This window comes from Chrysochloris asiatica, unplaced genomic scaffold (assembly GCF_000296735.1).
Source record: "Chrysochloris asiatica unplaced genomic scaffold, ChrAsi1.0 scaffold00060, whole genome shotgun sequence".
NCBI classification, from domain to species: Eukaryota; Metazoa; Chordata; class Mammalia; order Afrosoricida; family Chrysochloridae; genus Chrysochloris; species Chrysochloris asiatica.
The window spans coordinates 17395597-17412114 of NW_006408578.1; the positions used below are offsets into that span (position 1 = coordinate 17395597).

Consider the following 16518-nt stretch of genomic DNA (forward strand, 5'->3'; position numbering starts at 1 on the left):
TTCTGCTTCCTCCTATGAACTTTCTGTTCTTAGAATGTTGTTTTCTGCTATGTGAAGGTCAATTCAGGCTGCTGAGTGGTGGTGCTAATGGTTTACATTAAACTACGATGGCACTGTAGGATAAGCTTGGACTGCTAACCACAAGGTTGGCGGTTCAAACACACCAGCTGCTCCTTAGAACTGACTCAGCAACACTTAACAACAACACTAACCTCAAATACACCCAATGGCAATGACATGTGTTGGAACTGACTTGACAGCAACTGGTTTGGAGGGCAATTTATTTCTCAACCTTTGTTCTTTTTTCTGTCTCCTTCATTTCCTTTTCTTGGGCCTGGTATCAGCCAGGCTGAAGGAGGGCATTGTTACGGCCAGTTGAAATGGTCTTTCCTTCTGCTCTGTGGCCTAGCTCTGACCATTCAGAGGTGAATTCACGGCACACACCTGCTGTCCTCAGAGGTTCCTTCCCCCCTCTAGTGTCTATGCTAGATACGCAGAACTAAGAGAATTTTCTGAATTCACCCGACAGTGTAAGTGATAGAACCAAGGCAGAGCTTGTAACCCTTTCTCATTTAAGCACAAGTCCTGCGTTGGTTTAAACTATAGTCATCAAATACCTAATTTGGTCAAAACTGCCCAACTATTTTTAAAAAAGTTATTGCGTAACCACCCAAACAAATGTGAAATGCTGAGGGGCAACGTGAAACAGAGACCTTTTTCTGTTCAGCCAAAAATATGACAAGGACACAACCAGCATGAGAGAGTGGAACAGGGGTTTGGTGTGCTGTGACAACAGCAAGTCTACTGCTATGTCCCCTGACTGGCTGTCCCCAGCACCCCAGAAGGGTCCCTGTCCTCTGTGAGCTCAGTACCGGCCTCAGTCACAACGGCTACTAGTCTTGCACTGGTGCAGGGTTCTGGGAGCTACAACCAGGGGCAGCCTTGCATTCCCGCCACCATCTGGCTCAGATGGCAACCAGAGCACCCACAATCCCTTGAGTACAGTGGCCCAGCTCCCAGCAGAGCACTCAGTAGGCCGAGAGGCCTACTGTCTCCTATGGTACAGACTGCAAGGAAGAGACAGGACCATCAGCTAGCTTTATCTGCAGGCTGTTTGTTAGCTTGATCAATATCAATAATAATAAAAGCCCAGCTGCTGTAGAGTTGACAATAACTCATGATGACCCTATGTGTGTTGAGAGTAGAACTGTGTTTCACAGGATTTTCAATGGTTGATTTTTAAAAGGAAATCACCAAGCCTTTCTTTTGAGGTGGTGCCACTGGATAGATTCAAACTCCCAATCTTTCAGTTAACAATTGAGCATGTTATGTTAATGGTTGGCACCACCCAGGAATCGTTGCCTGTTAACAGGATGTTTAGTGCATCTCCCTTACTGTTTACCACAAGTCACTGGAGGAAACTAAACCTGTCCCTATCTTGCCTGACTACTGAGAGCTCAAGTTCACTAAAGGCTCGCTCATGGGAGAAACTACTATATCACTTAGCAGTCACTTTAACAAGAATGGTCACAATACAACTCACCTCAGTAACACTCATTCCTTTCTATTCAGAAACATGAGAGTGTGTAAAAAATTATCTGCACCCTGGCATTTATTTTAATAAACTTTTAGAAAAAACAAAGACATCATTTTTTGACATAGTGCTTTTCAATACACTCTATCCATCTGTAAACAAGCTTTTGTAATCCCTTATTAAAAATGCTTTAGACTGAGCTGTGAGCCACGAATGCACTGTTGTCTTCATCAGAAGTCAATCTTTATCCTCAAAGGGCTGCTTTCAGAGGGCCAAACAGGTGAGAGTATGATGGAGTAATATCAGGACTATAGAGAGGATGCTTTAGCATCTCAAAATGAAGTTTTTGCAGTGTCAACAGTATGGGCAGAGGTGTGTGGATGTGCATTGTCATGCAAGATCACATTGCCCTTCTGCATTGAAATCAGAAGTTTAGGTTTCAGCTCTTCAATGAGCATCTCACTGTGAGAAACATTGCTGATTGTTGAACATTTTTCCTGATAGTGCTCTAACACTGGTCTTTGCGAATCTCAGAAAACTGTAAGCATCAATTTTCCAGCTGATGGTTGACTTTTAAACTTTTTCTTGGTTGGTGACTGAGGATGTTTCCATTCCATACTCTGCTGTTTGCTCTCAGGCTCATAGTGATGAATCCATGTCTCGTCGCCAGTGATGATTTTTTTAAAAAGCTTTTTAACTTCCTTCCAAATCTTGTACAAACTTTTTGAAACCCAAGTCTTTCGTGGATTACTTCATAGGCAGAGCATGGCTGATTTGCAAATGATTTGTCACATAATCCCCTGCCACTTGTCTATTCAACAAAACTATTTCACGTGCATACTCAATGTTGTTATCAGCCATTATATAATTGGTTATTGTTGATGTTTAGTGCCGTTAAGTCGACCCTGTATAGGGTTTCCAAAGAGTGACTGGTGAGCTTGAACGAATACATTTATGTAGAAATACTCTGCTCAACAAGTAAGAGTCTACACAGTGAACTTTAGGCTCCTAGCTCAAAGGCACAGTCTCTAACCCAGACATTCACTCTTCTGTGAAAGCTGTTCTATGTTGTTTTTGGATGTTGAACAGTATCCTAGGCCTCTATCAACTAGTATCTCCTTAGCAGATCAATCACCAGGCCTCTCTTTCTAGTCTGTCTTATAATCTAGATGTTCCACTGACAGAAGGGTAGTGGTTGTGCTGGCTGAGAACGGAAGCTGTGATTCCTACATGGATGGTGTGAATTCTGCTGCCCTCCTTTGTAAAGACTGTTGATATTAAGTGCCATTGGTTGGTTCCTAGGAGAACTGGTTGGTTTAAACCGCTGGCCTTGTGTCTAGCAGTCCAGCGCTTATGCTGTATCACTACACCAGGAGTTCTTTGTAAAGGTTGTTGTTGTTGTGTGCTGTTGAATTGGTTCTGACTCATAGTGACCCTCCCTGTGGGGTTTCCAAGGAGTGACTCCCCCTGCCCCACGGCAGCATTTCAGTGTTTCTTTTCTGCTTCCTCCTATGAACTTTCTGTTCTTAGAATGTTGTTTTCTGCTATGTGAAGGTCAATTCAGGCTGCTGAGTGGTGGTGCTAATGGTTTAGTAGTGACCACCAAAGTCTTTGGACATTTGCCTTTCCCTGGGAGAAGTACAACCACTTGGTTTGGAAATTACGGTTCTCATGGTACCAGTAAATCATAAGGGACACAAGTGTTAACTTTTCAAGACATGTCCAGTGTGGACTTTTTAATGACACCTCAAGCTGTCAAGCTCTGAGCACAGTGAACTCAAAAGACCTCCACCCCCTATAGCATTTGGTCTAAGGGTATCACCTGCAAATGCCTGCAGACACAATGTGTCTAGATGTCAAGGATGTTGACTTTTCCCTCCTGTCCTGCAAAGATATCGTCCATCTCCTCAGTCCTAAAGATATATGAGGACAGGATCCCCATCCCGTCAATCTCCTGGGTGGTAAGAACTCCCAAATGAGTGTAAAAGAACTGTCTAGAAGGTTATGAGCCTTTCCCCCTGGAAGATAGCAGAGCCTGCCAGGAGGGCTCCACACGGGGCAGTGAGGCATGTGGGATGTGACTAGTGGCCCAGCCTGCCCTCTATGCCTTCATCTACTGCTGGTAGATGACAGAGGAACGTCATCCGGGATATGCTGTTGTGTGCTCACAGGGCCTGGGGACACAGGTGACCATACACCAGAAAGGCCTATCAGACCCCTCAGTTACAGAGGTGGGTGTGGGCAGGTCCTTAGTAGCTACTGTGAAGCACACAAGGTATATCTGGGGGTCAGGCATCAGCATGCACACACAGCTGTTCAAGTAGGTAGCTCAGACCCCCCATGTTACCCACCCCAACTGCACCAGTACCCCACTCTCAGCTCGCCTGTGGCCACGAGAGAAGTCTATGTCTGTAGCTGGCAGAGAAACGGTGATGATATTTTTGGGGGCCGTGCTCAGCAGATCAAGGCTAGAATACACACTAACCAGTGGGCTGTGGTGTCAGGAGCCTGAAAGAGAAGAAGTAGAAGACTGGGGACAAGGAGATCTGTGATGGATCTACAGGCAAGTGTAAAGGTTGTGGGGTTTCTCATGCTAACGCCCCCAGGAGCACCTCTCACTAAACATCGAAGACAGACAGGGATGTCAGCCAGTGTTGATCACAGTGCCAACATGCAGACACACACGAATGGGGGGGATTTGAGTGTGAGTGCTGGAGCCGTGTGCCTGGGTCAGCCTGCTAGTGTGGTCTCCACTCCCTGAGACTCCTTTAGCTATTGTGGCTGCCTGATGCTCCAAAGTAGAACCCCTGTCAGGGCAACCTTCCTGTGGTCACTAACCAACCAGCCACCTGGTGAAGCACATTTACAGGACTGGACACTCATTGTGCATGTGGGCTGCCTTCCCTTCCCGCAGCTCTTCAGCCAGCACCACTCTGGGCAGACGGAGCGCATGCTCCATTAGCATGGGGCACAGGGACTACAGGGTAGGCCAAGGGCCCTGAGTGCTGCTGGCTGACTTACACAAGGTGCCGTCGGAAGCTGCCAGCCTGGCAGAAGTGATTAAGTGGCCAGATGGTACTAGGGATGGGTGTCATCTTTTAATTCATAGGCCACACACTGAATCTATGTGGTCCTGTGTCTCCATGAGGAAGTAGGAGCAGCCACATTTCCATCACTCCCGGACACATGCTGCTGCCTGCACTCTTCTTGCTCCATGTGTCTGGAGCCGGAAACAAGGGTGCTTACAGGACTACCTGACCTTGTTAATCAGGAGGAGGCAGGGATCCAGGAAGCAGTGTGTGGGCTCTTGGTGCTCTTTTGTTGAGTAGGAAAATGCAAGCATCTCAGAGTCTCAGAGTCCTTGGAGGTCACACCATCAGGCCCACAGAGGAGACAAGACAGTTCTCTCTGTGTGCGAATCTAGAATGAGGAAGGGTGATGATGAAAATCTAGTGTGAGCTTGAGACCAGTGGACAATGGAGGCTGTCACTGGTCCTCCTCCTCTTTCACATTTTATACTTCTTGGTTTTCTTGAATAACTATGTTGTTGTTAGGTGATGGTGAGTTTGTTAAAACTCATAGCTACCTCATGTACAACATAATGAAATACTGACCAGTTCTGCTCCAGCCTCACAATTGTTGCTCTGTTTGAGTCCACTGTTGCAGCCACTACGCCAATCCATCTTCTTAAGCGTCTTCCTCTTTTTCACTGACCCTCTAAGAACTGGTCCCTCCTGATAACATGTTCAAAGTATGTGAGATGACATCTTGCTATGCTGGCTTCTAAGGAGCAAACGGTGATATTTCTTCCAACACCGATTGTTATTTCTGCTATTGTTTCTATAACCACGGCCTTTTATTCCACCTGTTGATCCTTCTTGGTTTCCACTTTTCCTATTCCAGTCACCAGAAATTACATATGCATCTTAGCTGACTGTTACAGACAAGTGGTGGTAAATAAGTATAGACTTATAGACAAATCATACAAGGAGTACAGAGTTCCCAGCTCTCCCTAATGTTAACTTCTTACAATAATCAAAACCAAAAATTAACAAATACGAAACAACAGGCCTTACTCAAAGTTCTCCAGTTTTTCCATTAATATCCTTTTTCTGGCCTTGGGCATTCAGGTGTCATGTCCCCCAAGTCTCTTCCAGTCTGTAACTGTTCCTTAGTCTTTGGTCTTTTATGACCTTGGTACTTTCGATGAGGGCTGCTAAGTCATTTAGTACAATGCTTCTCCATTTGGCTGTGCCTGGGTGTTTTCTTGTGATTAGACGGAGGCAATGAATTTTTTGGGACAAAGAACGCAGGAGTGATGGTGTGCCTTTCTCAGTGCATAGAAAAGTAGTACTAAGTCAGTAAGTCTGATTTCTGGCTCATTTTGATCTCCTTGTCTGGTGATTTCTTTTAGGTTTTCCACTGTGAAGTTACTATTTCCCCCTCTTGTAGTAATGAGAGGATATAAATCATCCTTTTCTCACCGTACTTCCATCTATAATTTAAGTGTCTATTTAAGTGTCCCTGGGAGCTTCTCTCCAAATGGCTGTGAGGAGTTGGTTCTCATGGTGCATGTGGTAGACTGTGGTGGTCACAGAGACACGCTGTCAGACTCCTTTTCAAGGATGGTTTTCTGGCTCAGCTGCTTGGGAGTGTGTTAAGGCAGCCATCAAATGTCAGACTCTCGAGGGTTCACCTCAGCTGCAAAGGCATATGCCCTTCCCGGGGAGCCTGTGCCCAATGGCTAGTGGGACATGAAAGGCCCAGTCATTTCCGCTCCCCATGGAGCCGTAGAACTGTTGGGTCTGTGTTGCGGTGTCATTCTTCCACGCTCCAGTCCTACGTCTGTTGTCTCCCACCAACAGGTGCTGATCACCTAATACATTTTCTACGTGCCAAACTTAAATACTTGCTTCTGGGCAAGCCAGCCCATGACACTAATACTTGCCATGTTTTAAGGAAGCAGGAATGAAATATATGTTGACAAATCACAAGTTACAGTACAAATACAAAACCCCGAAAGTATGTAAAAAAATTTTGATATGCGATTTTGCTCCCTCATTCCTTTATCTTAAAAGTGCAGTTTTTTGTGTTACCAGGTAAAAAACATTTAAATTACTGTTTATTTGGGTTTCAACTGTATATGTAGTATTATTAAATATCAGTGTTAATTTTGTTCCTTAAGACATGCTCCTCAATGAATGATGCAAAACAGTGTCGATAAACTGGCTATGAGCCAGAATATGAAAAGGCTCTATGGTTTAATAAACTAAGAATAAATCAATGAACAAAAAGTAAATTGCAAGGGTGTTTGATGCAAAGTTCTCACATTATGACACTTCACATAGACTTAGAAAGTAATAAATTGTATTTCTTCAGGGAGGATTCTAGAAAGAGTTTTTTTAAAAAAAAGGTACTCACAGATGCTCCTCCCATAATCTTGGGAAACATAACGGTAGAACAGCCATCTGGACTCTGTCCGAAGGTAGTATAGGGTGTTTGAAACCAGGCTTTCTCGTTAGCCCAGACCACATCACAAAGAGGCAATATAGATGCTCCTAGTCCAATAGCTGGGCCATTTACTGCTACAATAATAGGCTTCTTAAACTGAATAAAAGTATTCACGAAGTTTCTAAAACGAAGCATAAATGAGGAATTACTCAAAACATTGCATATTTGAGCAGCAAAAAAAGTCTACCATTTTATAATTTAATTTACTAAGATGCAAACTCTAGAAATCATTCAGAGTTGAAGTTCATTTAAGATCTTCTCCTGAGAAATGTAAATGTGGACCATGGGATTTACTTTCTTCATGTTGTAAAGGTTTAACAATTACCCAGATAGCACACCCCAGATAGGGATTGGTTGTGGTTTAAGTACCTATGTGAAATGTGAAGATCATGGCTAAACATTAAAGGCTGTTTTTGTATTTGCAAGCTGACTTTTGGGCTCTATGACCAATACATCTTGCTTCTCCATATTTCCTCCTTTGAGATGTAAGGCATATACAAACTGGGTTTCCTATGTCCAATCAAGCAGCTATCCTAGAGAAAATGTGGCACAGGAATAGAGTGATACTGATAACAGTGGAGCTGGGGTGAGAAACTATGGGGTGGAGCTTGGTGTGCAATCTTGGATAGCTCTGAAACCACAGATCTTACCTGCGGCTATGGAACTATACACCTATTATCATGGGGAATGTGGAGGCCAGTGGTTCCCAAAGGTGGTGTATGACCCAAGACCTGCTCCTGGGTGGTATAGGAGCTCTGTGGAAAGGGGATGAAGAGGACCACCTGCACAGAGGATATGGACATTTACAAATGGAGCCACAGCTATTTTCAGATGTTTTGATTAGATTGGAAAAGCAGGATGCTTGACTTTGGGTAGGTTGGTCACATAGGGAATATCTATTTTCTTATCACTATCAAAATTGGACTTTTATGTTCAAAGGTTGTTATGTTTTAACACAATGAAGAAGAGGTCAAAACACATACAGAAATAAATATAGTTTGAATTCTAGCTCAGAATGATAGACTAAATAGAGCTTGCTTCTCACACATGGGATTTGGAACCTGACCTCCATCTTCGGCACTGAACATAAAATTCAGCAGTTTAAAAGTAGACCAATTTGCCCTGATCTCTCTGAAAGCCATACTTGGCATCTTAGATAAGTCCCCACCCCTGTTAATGACATGTCTTGGAAAGGAGGTTAGAAAGCAGTCGAGGTAAGTGTGTGTGTGTGAAGAACAAAAAGAACGGGGAGCTCAGCAGCCTGCAGACCCCGCTCCCCGCACATCTCAAAGGCTCCCCACAGGCCCCTGCACTTACTAGCTCTACTCCCCTAAGGTCTGCAGATCTTTCCATTGAGTGAGAATTAACTCATTTAAATGAATGAGCTACACTAAGACTTTCTAAATGAGAACGCCTGAGGCATTGTTAGAAAGAGCACACTGGGTTTTAATGACACAGAGAGAACCAGACAACCTTTTAAACAGACACTTGAAATAAGTGCAGACAACCTACATTAAGTAACTCCAATTCTGCTGTCTTTTGAGGATTTTGGGTCAACGACACGATAGAAAGCATTTCTTATCTCAGTTACTGGCTACTGTTGACAAGGTAAATGCTGAACAGTCTCTAAGACACAGAACAGATGTCCCCCAGGGGCCCCAGTGTAGCTCCACTTTAATCTGTCTCATAGAGACAGGATGCAATCTATAAATTGTTCCAGTGCTAAAAACATCTGGAAACCACTGATGGGGTAGTAGATTAACATAAAATGATCCCATTCAGTACAATAATAAAATGATTCTATAGAGATACATTAAAAATAATTAAATACTTCCTGCAGTAATATATCCCCCCATTAAATTTGCACAAAAGAAAAAAAAATCTGCTTTAAAAATAAGTACTGTACATAACATACTCTACCAAAGATAATGTTCTACATGCTATTTTGGTGAGTAGTAATTAAGGTCTTAAAAGCTTATGTGTGGCCATCTAAGGGGCCTTGTCTGGAGGAAAGAAGTGATGAGAATTGAAGATGCTTGGAAACCATCAGTCCAGTAGACTAACCATGCAGACTTGTCTCCATGACCCTGAGACCAGAAGATCTAGAAGGTGCCTACTAACAACTGCTCTGAAAGTTCTTCGTAAGAAGGTTCTGGATAGAGTGAGGTAAAATATGAAACAATCTCAAAATCATTAAAAAGATCAAGTATACTGGTTGGTCAGACACACTGGTGGAACCCTGAGATTGTGGCCTTTGACTGCCCTTCAGCTCTGGACTGTATTTACCTCTGTGGCTCAATTTTCAACCAATCAATAGACAGGTATATAGGGGTCAACACCATTAGTGAGGTAAGCTCACCAGACAATGGTCAGCCATTCAAGATAAAAAATTTCTAGGAATTAACCCCTTTGTAAAACCAATTTTGTTTTTTCCAGAAATGAAGGCAGACTGCATATCTACTTCTCCTTACTGACATTTGGACAAAAACTTCATCTAAAACTGGGGGTCAGAGCTGAGAAGGGATTAAGCCAGTAACCGACAAGGACTCAAGAGAGACGTCATCTTCCTTTTTCACTGGACAGACTTGGTCATTCTCAAATGTGAGCAGATGCCCAAAACTAACATGGTTCCGAAATAAATTAACTTTGTTATGAAAACAAGAACCAAACATTTTCATGGAAATGCTTTTCTGGGTAGTGGAAACTTCCTGGGGGCCCAGGCGCCTGGTCAAGGCCACGCTGCCACCTTTGCACAGTACTCGAGGAGTATGCTAGTGCAGTGAGAATATTTTCATGAAACAAACTCAGAGGGAACGTGCCTGTGAGTTCAAACATGACTAATACAACAAATTGAATTTAAATGTCAGCTTGCTCTCTGAATGACTACTTGAGTACTGAGTTAAAGGTGGCTGGGTATGGTAGGGAAGGAAAAAGACTATATGTGACACAAATTTAGTTAAAAAGAATTATAGTTAAGCAAAACAACAATTCTATCTCATGTTTTGAAGAACATTTACTAATGTAGACACACATCATCAAAACCTTATAAAATTACCAAGGGCCAGCTGTTTTGGAATTGTTTGGGAGAAATTAGACAGCAAACACCCAAGTTGTCAGAGCCAGTCTTATTTCTCAGCAGGGCTCATCCCTCTATCTCAGGTAGAATAGGACCAAGTAGAGCAAAGGTCTAGTTCTAGCTGCATGTGTACTCCCCCTCTCTGTTCTCTCTCCAAATCCTCTAGCGTGTTCAGGGGTCCCCTAGTCTCACTCCATTGGACTAGAAGATGCATCACTTCTCCGTCCAGACACAATGTAGCAGCTACTGGTTCCTATTCATGTCAAAAGCATGATGATTTAAACAGATTTGCAATAATTTTGTTTCAAATCACTAATATGCTGAATAAGAGTTCGGATGGCGTTGTGGGATAGGCAGTGGACTAATTCCTACAAGGTTGGTGGTTCAAACCCACCAGCTGCTTTGTGGAATTAAGATGAATGAGGCTGTCTGCTCCTGAAACAATATGTAGTCTCAGACAGCTCCAGGAGCTCTGCTCTGCCCTATAGGGTTACTATGAATTGGAACTGACTCGATGGCACTGGAATGGGGGGATAGGATGGCATGTTTTACTACAATTGATGTGCAAACTGGGTATTTTTGCAGCTTGCACCAATTCCAATTAACAATATTTTGCAATAGTTATCTGACAAATTAATGTTCAACTTAAATCTTTATTTTTCCTACTTTTCTTATGGAAACTTACTGACATAAAGCTCTTTACATCAAAGTTTTAAGAAATTTGAAACAAGATTAGAATGGTAGGATACCACGGAAACTATATGTATCATGTTTGTGTATATATATAGCTTTATGTTATAAGCTAATCTTATACATGCAAAAATTAATTTAAATGCAAATGAGCACAAGTAAAGGTTAAGTGAATTCAGTGCAACTAATTATTTTTCTGATCCTGTCAGAGTACATTAAAAAACAAAACCAAAAAATTTCTACAACTGACACGAACGTACTAATTTAAAAGAAGAAACAATTAGGTTTCTCTAAGGTCGGGCTTAGTTTTCCCCCAGAACACCAATTTAGCATTTCGGGGCATATGCAAGGGGAGAGGATAAGAATGGGGAACGGGCAAAAATAAAAATTTAAAGTTACCTAAGAGTTCTAATAAATGAGATCTCTATTTTAATTTCTCTTAGATTATCTTTCCTCTGCTTTTTCTAACCCGTACTCTAAACCCACTGCTGCCAAGGACCAGTCCACATTACAGGAGCAGGCAGAACCAGGGCTGAGAACCAGTTAAAAGTGTTGCGCAACTGGGAAAATTCAGCAAAGGAAAGCTGAGCCAGAATTTAGGAGGCTGACAAATCCTATTTTGTTACTATACGAAAGTTACCTCAGAGTACAACTTTATGTATAAATTTAGTGAGATAAAATAGAAAACACACAAACATACCACATGACGCTAAGATGGCTTATGTTTGAAAAATTCTAATAAAATTTAGTTCATTCATCTTGGAAGGATGGGATGGGTTAAAAGTTATATCTACGAATTGTCTCAGAGTTTAGTGTACTGATAAAGCAATTTAGTTTCAAATAACAAAATGGTCCCATTTAGAAAGTCTACCACAAATATAAAGTCTTTTAGAAAACCAGAAATAATGCTTAACAATATCAGATTATAAAATCACAAACTATTTCTGAAAAACAAAAAAGAAAATCAACGATCACATCATAGTCTAAAAAACGATGTTCATTCAAAGGGATCAGAAATGAGAAAACCTATGCATATGCACAAGTATAAAAAAAAAATTGATTTTGCAAACAATGGAAAACGCCATAAAAGGCCAAAAGCCCATAGCCCCCAACTATGGGGGGTTCCAAGGCTCTTCTGATGGGCTGGGTTAGGTAGTGCCATCAGAATCATCGTGGGAGATCTGTCAGAACAGAGATACCTATCCTAACCAGACCCACCAACCCTACTTGTGCCCCTGGAATAGTGAAGACATCTCAAAGTCTAGGCCTCAAGAACTACTAAAGAAGTTAACTTTCAACTTGCCAAATACTAACTTTACTGCCATTTTACAAAGTCAGCTTTTCTTCAAATTATGGAAACAAATGCAAAGGGGTCCAAATTTAAGTCATTTTAGGAAGGTGAATAGAGATTGAAATGGTCTTTCTGGTTGGATGACTAAGTTTCATTGACTTTAAACGAAATTCACCTCTGAGAAAGTAGACACCTTTCTTTAATTATATTTATAGCTATTTGCATATAGAGGGATATAAACTAAATATATCTGGATATGCTTATAGCAGGTTAAATAGTTCTCAGGAAAGCTTTTGGCCTATTATAATAAAGCAGTGGTAAATCTAACAATAGAGGAAATTAAAATGCTTCAAGGTCCTAAGGTTAAATGAAGGAAGCAAACTGTGACGTAACACAATATAACTGCATTCATTAACAGAACTAACAATAAAACTACATTATTTGTATAAACACATATATGTGAAAATGTTTAGAAAAAGGCTGGGGAAGAAATACACATTAATAGTGGATACCTTTGGGTATTAAGAGAAGGGAAATCTTTACTTTTAACTCCTTATATCTAAGCCTCTGTGAAGTAGGAACTTAAGATAAACTTGAACAAGTACACTGTATTAAAAAAAAAAAATATTTTTTCATGTGACGTTGTTATGGAGTTAGCATGTCATAAAGGCTAGCCAATTTATTTTCGAGCCAAGCAAATGTTATTAGGAGGGAGCATCAAGAAGTTTGTGGATAAACAGAATTAAAAGATGATCTTTCCCAAGAACTTTTTGAAGCCCCCTAGTATTTGGAAAACCATTTATCTTTATTTAAGGGTTGAAGACAGAATACTTGCACAGCACAGGTAACACCTAGACATTATTGTGTACTGTAATCAGAACATTCACTGAGTGCCTGCTGGGTTTAAGTCAGTCTTGAAATTGGTTATTAGCCTAAGGCAAGTAGTAACTTAGGCCAGGCCCACGGACAAGACAGATGGTTTAATTAATCTTGTCACTAGAACTCTCAGTAGAGCAAGTGGACATTTTCTTAACAAGGCTTGTCAGGCCTGTTGTATGCTGGGGAACATGAAAACCAGACCCCACAACACAGCTTTTACATACCTGATAGCTTCTGCCATCTTAGTGCTTTCTCTTTTTCTATCATCTGTCAAGCGTCGGATAAAATAAATAAAGTCGAGACCGCAGCAGAAGACACTGCCCACGGCGCTGAGCAGCACCAGCTTACTGTCGTCAGCAGCAGCTGTGTTCAGGGCACTCTGGACCTCCTTCATCACCTGAAAGCCACCAGAAGTTAGAGTGGTACAGAATACTCTTAATAGACAATCTAAAAGTATTTGATTATGTGATAATTTGGATCCATGAAAAGTACAGTTACTACTGCTCTCTCCCTCTAACATGACTTTAAATCATTTGCTGATTTCTTATTTTCTGTAAGTAGAGATTGGGAATGCCGGGGCGGTGTACAGGTATAATTGCTTAACATGTTATAAACAGAGTGTAATTAGAAAGACGCGTGAATCGCAGGTACCTTAATATTTAACAGTTCTTGATGTTCTCGATAGCATTAAGTTATTTGTTATAGTCACTTAATATTTCTACAGTTTGGACAGCAGGTGGCACATTCAACCAGTTCAAAGAAACTAGTTCAGCTCCTATTTTTAATTTTTTTAACCATCTGATCACACTTAGGGCAGAAACCAAAATAGTTTAGTTTATGCATTGTTGTTAAGTGCCGTCGAGTCGGTTCCGACCCATAGCGACCCTGTACAGGGTTTCCGAGGGTGTAAATCTTTATGGGAGTAGAAAGCCTCATCTTTCTCCCGCTGAGCAGCTGGTAGTTTCAAACCGCTGACCTTAAGGTTCGCAGCCCAATTCGTAACCACTACGCTACCAGAGCATAAGTGCATTAAATACAAGCCCTTGAATGTGAGGTAGTTTTAGAAGGGCACAGAATCATTTAAAAATTATCTTTATGAAGCATTTAAAAATAACCAACCCAACAGGAAGGCAAAGGGACTGTGCAGACCAAAAATGTACTGGGGACCAGCCCTGAGCTTGTTTGCTGTGACCTAAAGCAGACACACAGATTTTCTATAGTTTGATTTTCTTGTCTGGAACAAATGGTGACCTAGCTGCTCACAAGTGGGAAACAAACAACAACCAGAACTTAAAACTTTGGTATAGTTAGTGCAGGTTCAAATACTCTGGATGGCAACTACTCCAAGCATTAGTTTCCAAGCATTTCCATATAGCACCCCTGGGCCACTTCTCTTGCATGTGTGAAGTCACCGAAAAGCTCTACGTTCTGCAACTATGCTGAAAGAGTATTTAAAGACTAGGACCAATGATGAACCATGCTGAAGAGGCCAGGGCCGAGGGCAGTGTCTTCTGTTGGAACGAAGAACCCATAAAGAATCAGATGAAGCTACAGAAAGGCACAAGCAGTAAAGTATACACTGTCCACGTGATGTCAGGAGGCCTCTCATGCATTCCAGATGGAGAGAGCATGACTTGGGAGTTGAAGAGGACAAAGACACCACCATTTCCCATCACATTCCACAGCAGGGACCATGCTGACTGTGAGGATGAAGATGGCACTCGGGCACAACCTCACGGTGGTCAACCTGACCAACGCCACTGTCTCCTGCCTTCTGGAAAACAGGATGAACCAGCCCAGAAGGAGATTTAGAAAGTATAGGAATAGTGCCAACTCAGCGAAGAGGCACGCAAGCTTACCCCTAGACAATCAGGGCCTGGACAATTATTAATACAAACCAACCCAAAGAATGGTATCTCACCTCTGGATTTAGTGAATTATTCTCTGATGATTTTGTTGATAACAAGATGTGGGTGAAACCATCCTGCTTCCTGACGACAATGTCTCTGTATCTGTAGGCACTTTCTGTTTGCCTCACACTGAAACGCAACCGCTTGTCAAAAGGCTGGTCTCTTCTGTCGTCAATAAATTTCCTTTTCCCGGCTGTCACTCCTGTAACAGATGTCTGTATGTTGGTTGTTCCACTGGCTGTTAATGCATCCATAAATGGAGATGTACCTGCCAAGAGTTTGAAATCACAGTGGTCTGTGATGTCCTATCACCAATCCACTCCCCAACGTCCTCTCTGAACTATGCAAAAATGCACATTAAAAACCTAAGACAATGCAGTAATGCAAGAACATTAAAAATTAGAACTTTAAAAAAGGTTTTCCTTCCAAGTCTGACAAAGAAAGCTTTCTCTTATTTCACCTTAACAGTAAAGATGGAAAGGTACTTACTGAAAAGAAACTATAAAAGTTGAGACTTCTGAAGCATGGAATTTAAAAAAAAAAAAAGAAAAAAAAGAAAAAAGAAAGGGCTTCATGCAGAGTGTCTACTCCAGGTGTGAGACGTTGAAAGAAAAAAGTACACTTTTCAGGACAATATCTAATTATTAAAGATGAATCATCTGCCATCTAGTAAAAATCTCTTTTTCTGAATACACGATAAATCAGTTGCCACGGCATCTATTCCAAGTCATGGAAACTCCATATGTGTTAGAGCAGATTCTCAATGGCTCAGTTGTTAGGAAGGCGATTACGAGTCCTTTCGTCCACGGTTCCTCCTCTAGACTGGAACTTCTAACTTTTTGGTTAGCAATTGAACATGTGAACTGTCTCCAAACACTAGGAGGACTGGTATGACACATCCCCTTCTCTGTTGGTACACGGAGTGGTGATGAGGAATCACTTCAGACCATCATCACCAGTGGGGCTCTCTAAAATGGCAGTTATTTTCTTACGCTGCCCTGGGATGGGATTATTTACACAGTCCATTCTGTACTGTTGGTTCTACTGCTTTTTAAAACAGTCCTTGAAACACCTGAGGACAGTTATTCTCTCCTAACACACAGAATGTTCTGCACTTTTCTCTCCTACTCTACAACACCAACATGGCTTTTGAGTATCAATCTTAAGACCTGGTCTCCTGAACTTATTATAAAAATAAAGTCAAGGAATTCATTTAATACTTTATTACAGTTCCCAAGATGTGTCAGGGTTGACAAACAGATAATTATCTTCCTATATGTGAACTGTGTATCATTTAACCTGGTAATGAATGTCATCTGTGGATGGAGAAAAAAGGGGAAATGTAAAAAAACTGGATTAGGCTTTAGTAATAAAATTAGTAATGCTGAAGTTCTCTCCAAGGAAGATCATGAAGAATTTAGTATCAAAAATAATTTCCTCCAAACGAAAGAAAATAAACCAAAGCTATCACCAAGGACTCAATAAGGAAATTTTAAGGAAGCCGGATTAGTGTCCTTGGCAAACTTGCCTTTCATTTAGTTGGTAAATACTAGGTATCTTTATCTATGGAGTGTTTCTATTACAAAAATGGTTGGCTGGGTTTTTTGGGGAAAAATTTTAATACGTT

General features: G+C 41.5%; 1 protein-coding gene across 1 annotated transcript in view; it reads right to left on the reverse strand.

Annotated features, from left to right (window-relative positions):
* CDYL (chromodomain protein, Y-like) overlaps positions 1–16518 on the reverse strand; it is a 108201-nt gene that overhangs the window by 6586 nt on the left and 85097 nt on the right. The window contains exons 2-4 of the mRNA XM_006864116.1: positions 14903–15159; positions 13206–13378; positions 6956–7166 (exon numbers count right to left, since the gene is read on the reverse strand). Of these exons, the coding sequence (XP_006864178.1) occupies positions 6956–7166; positions 13206–13378; positions 14903–15159 (641 nt within the window). The remainder of the gene's footprint in view (positions 1–6955; positions 7167–13205; positions 13379–14902; positions 15160–16518) is intronic.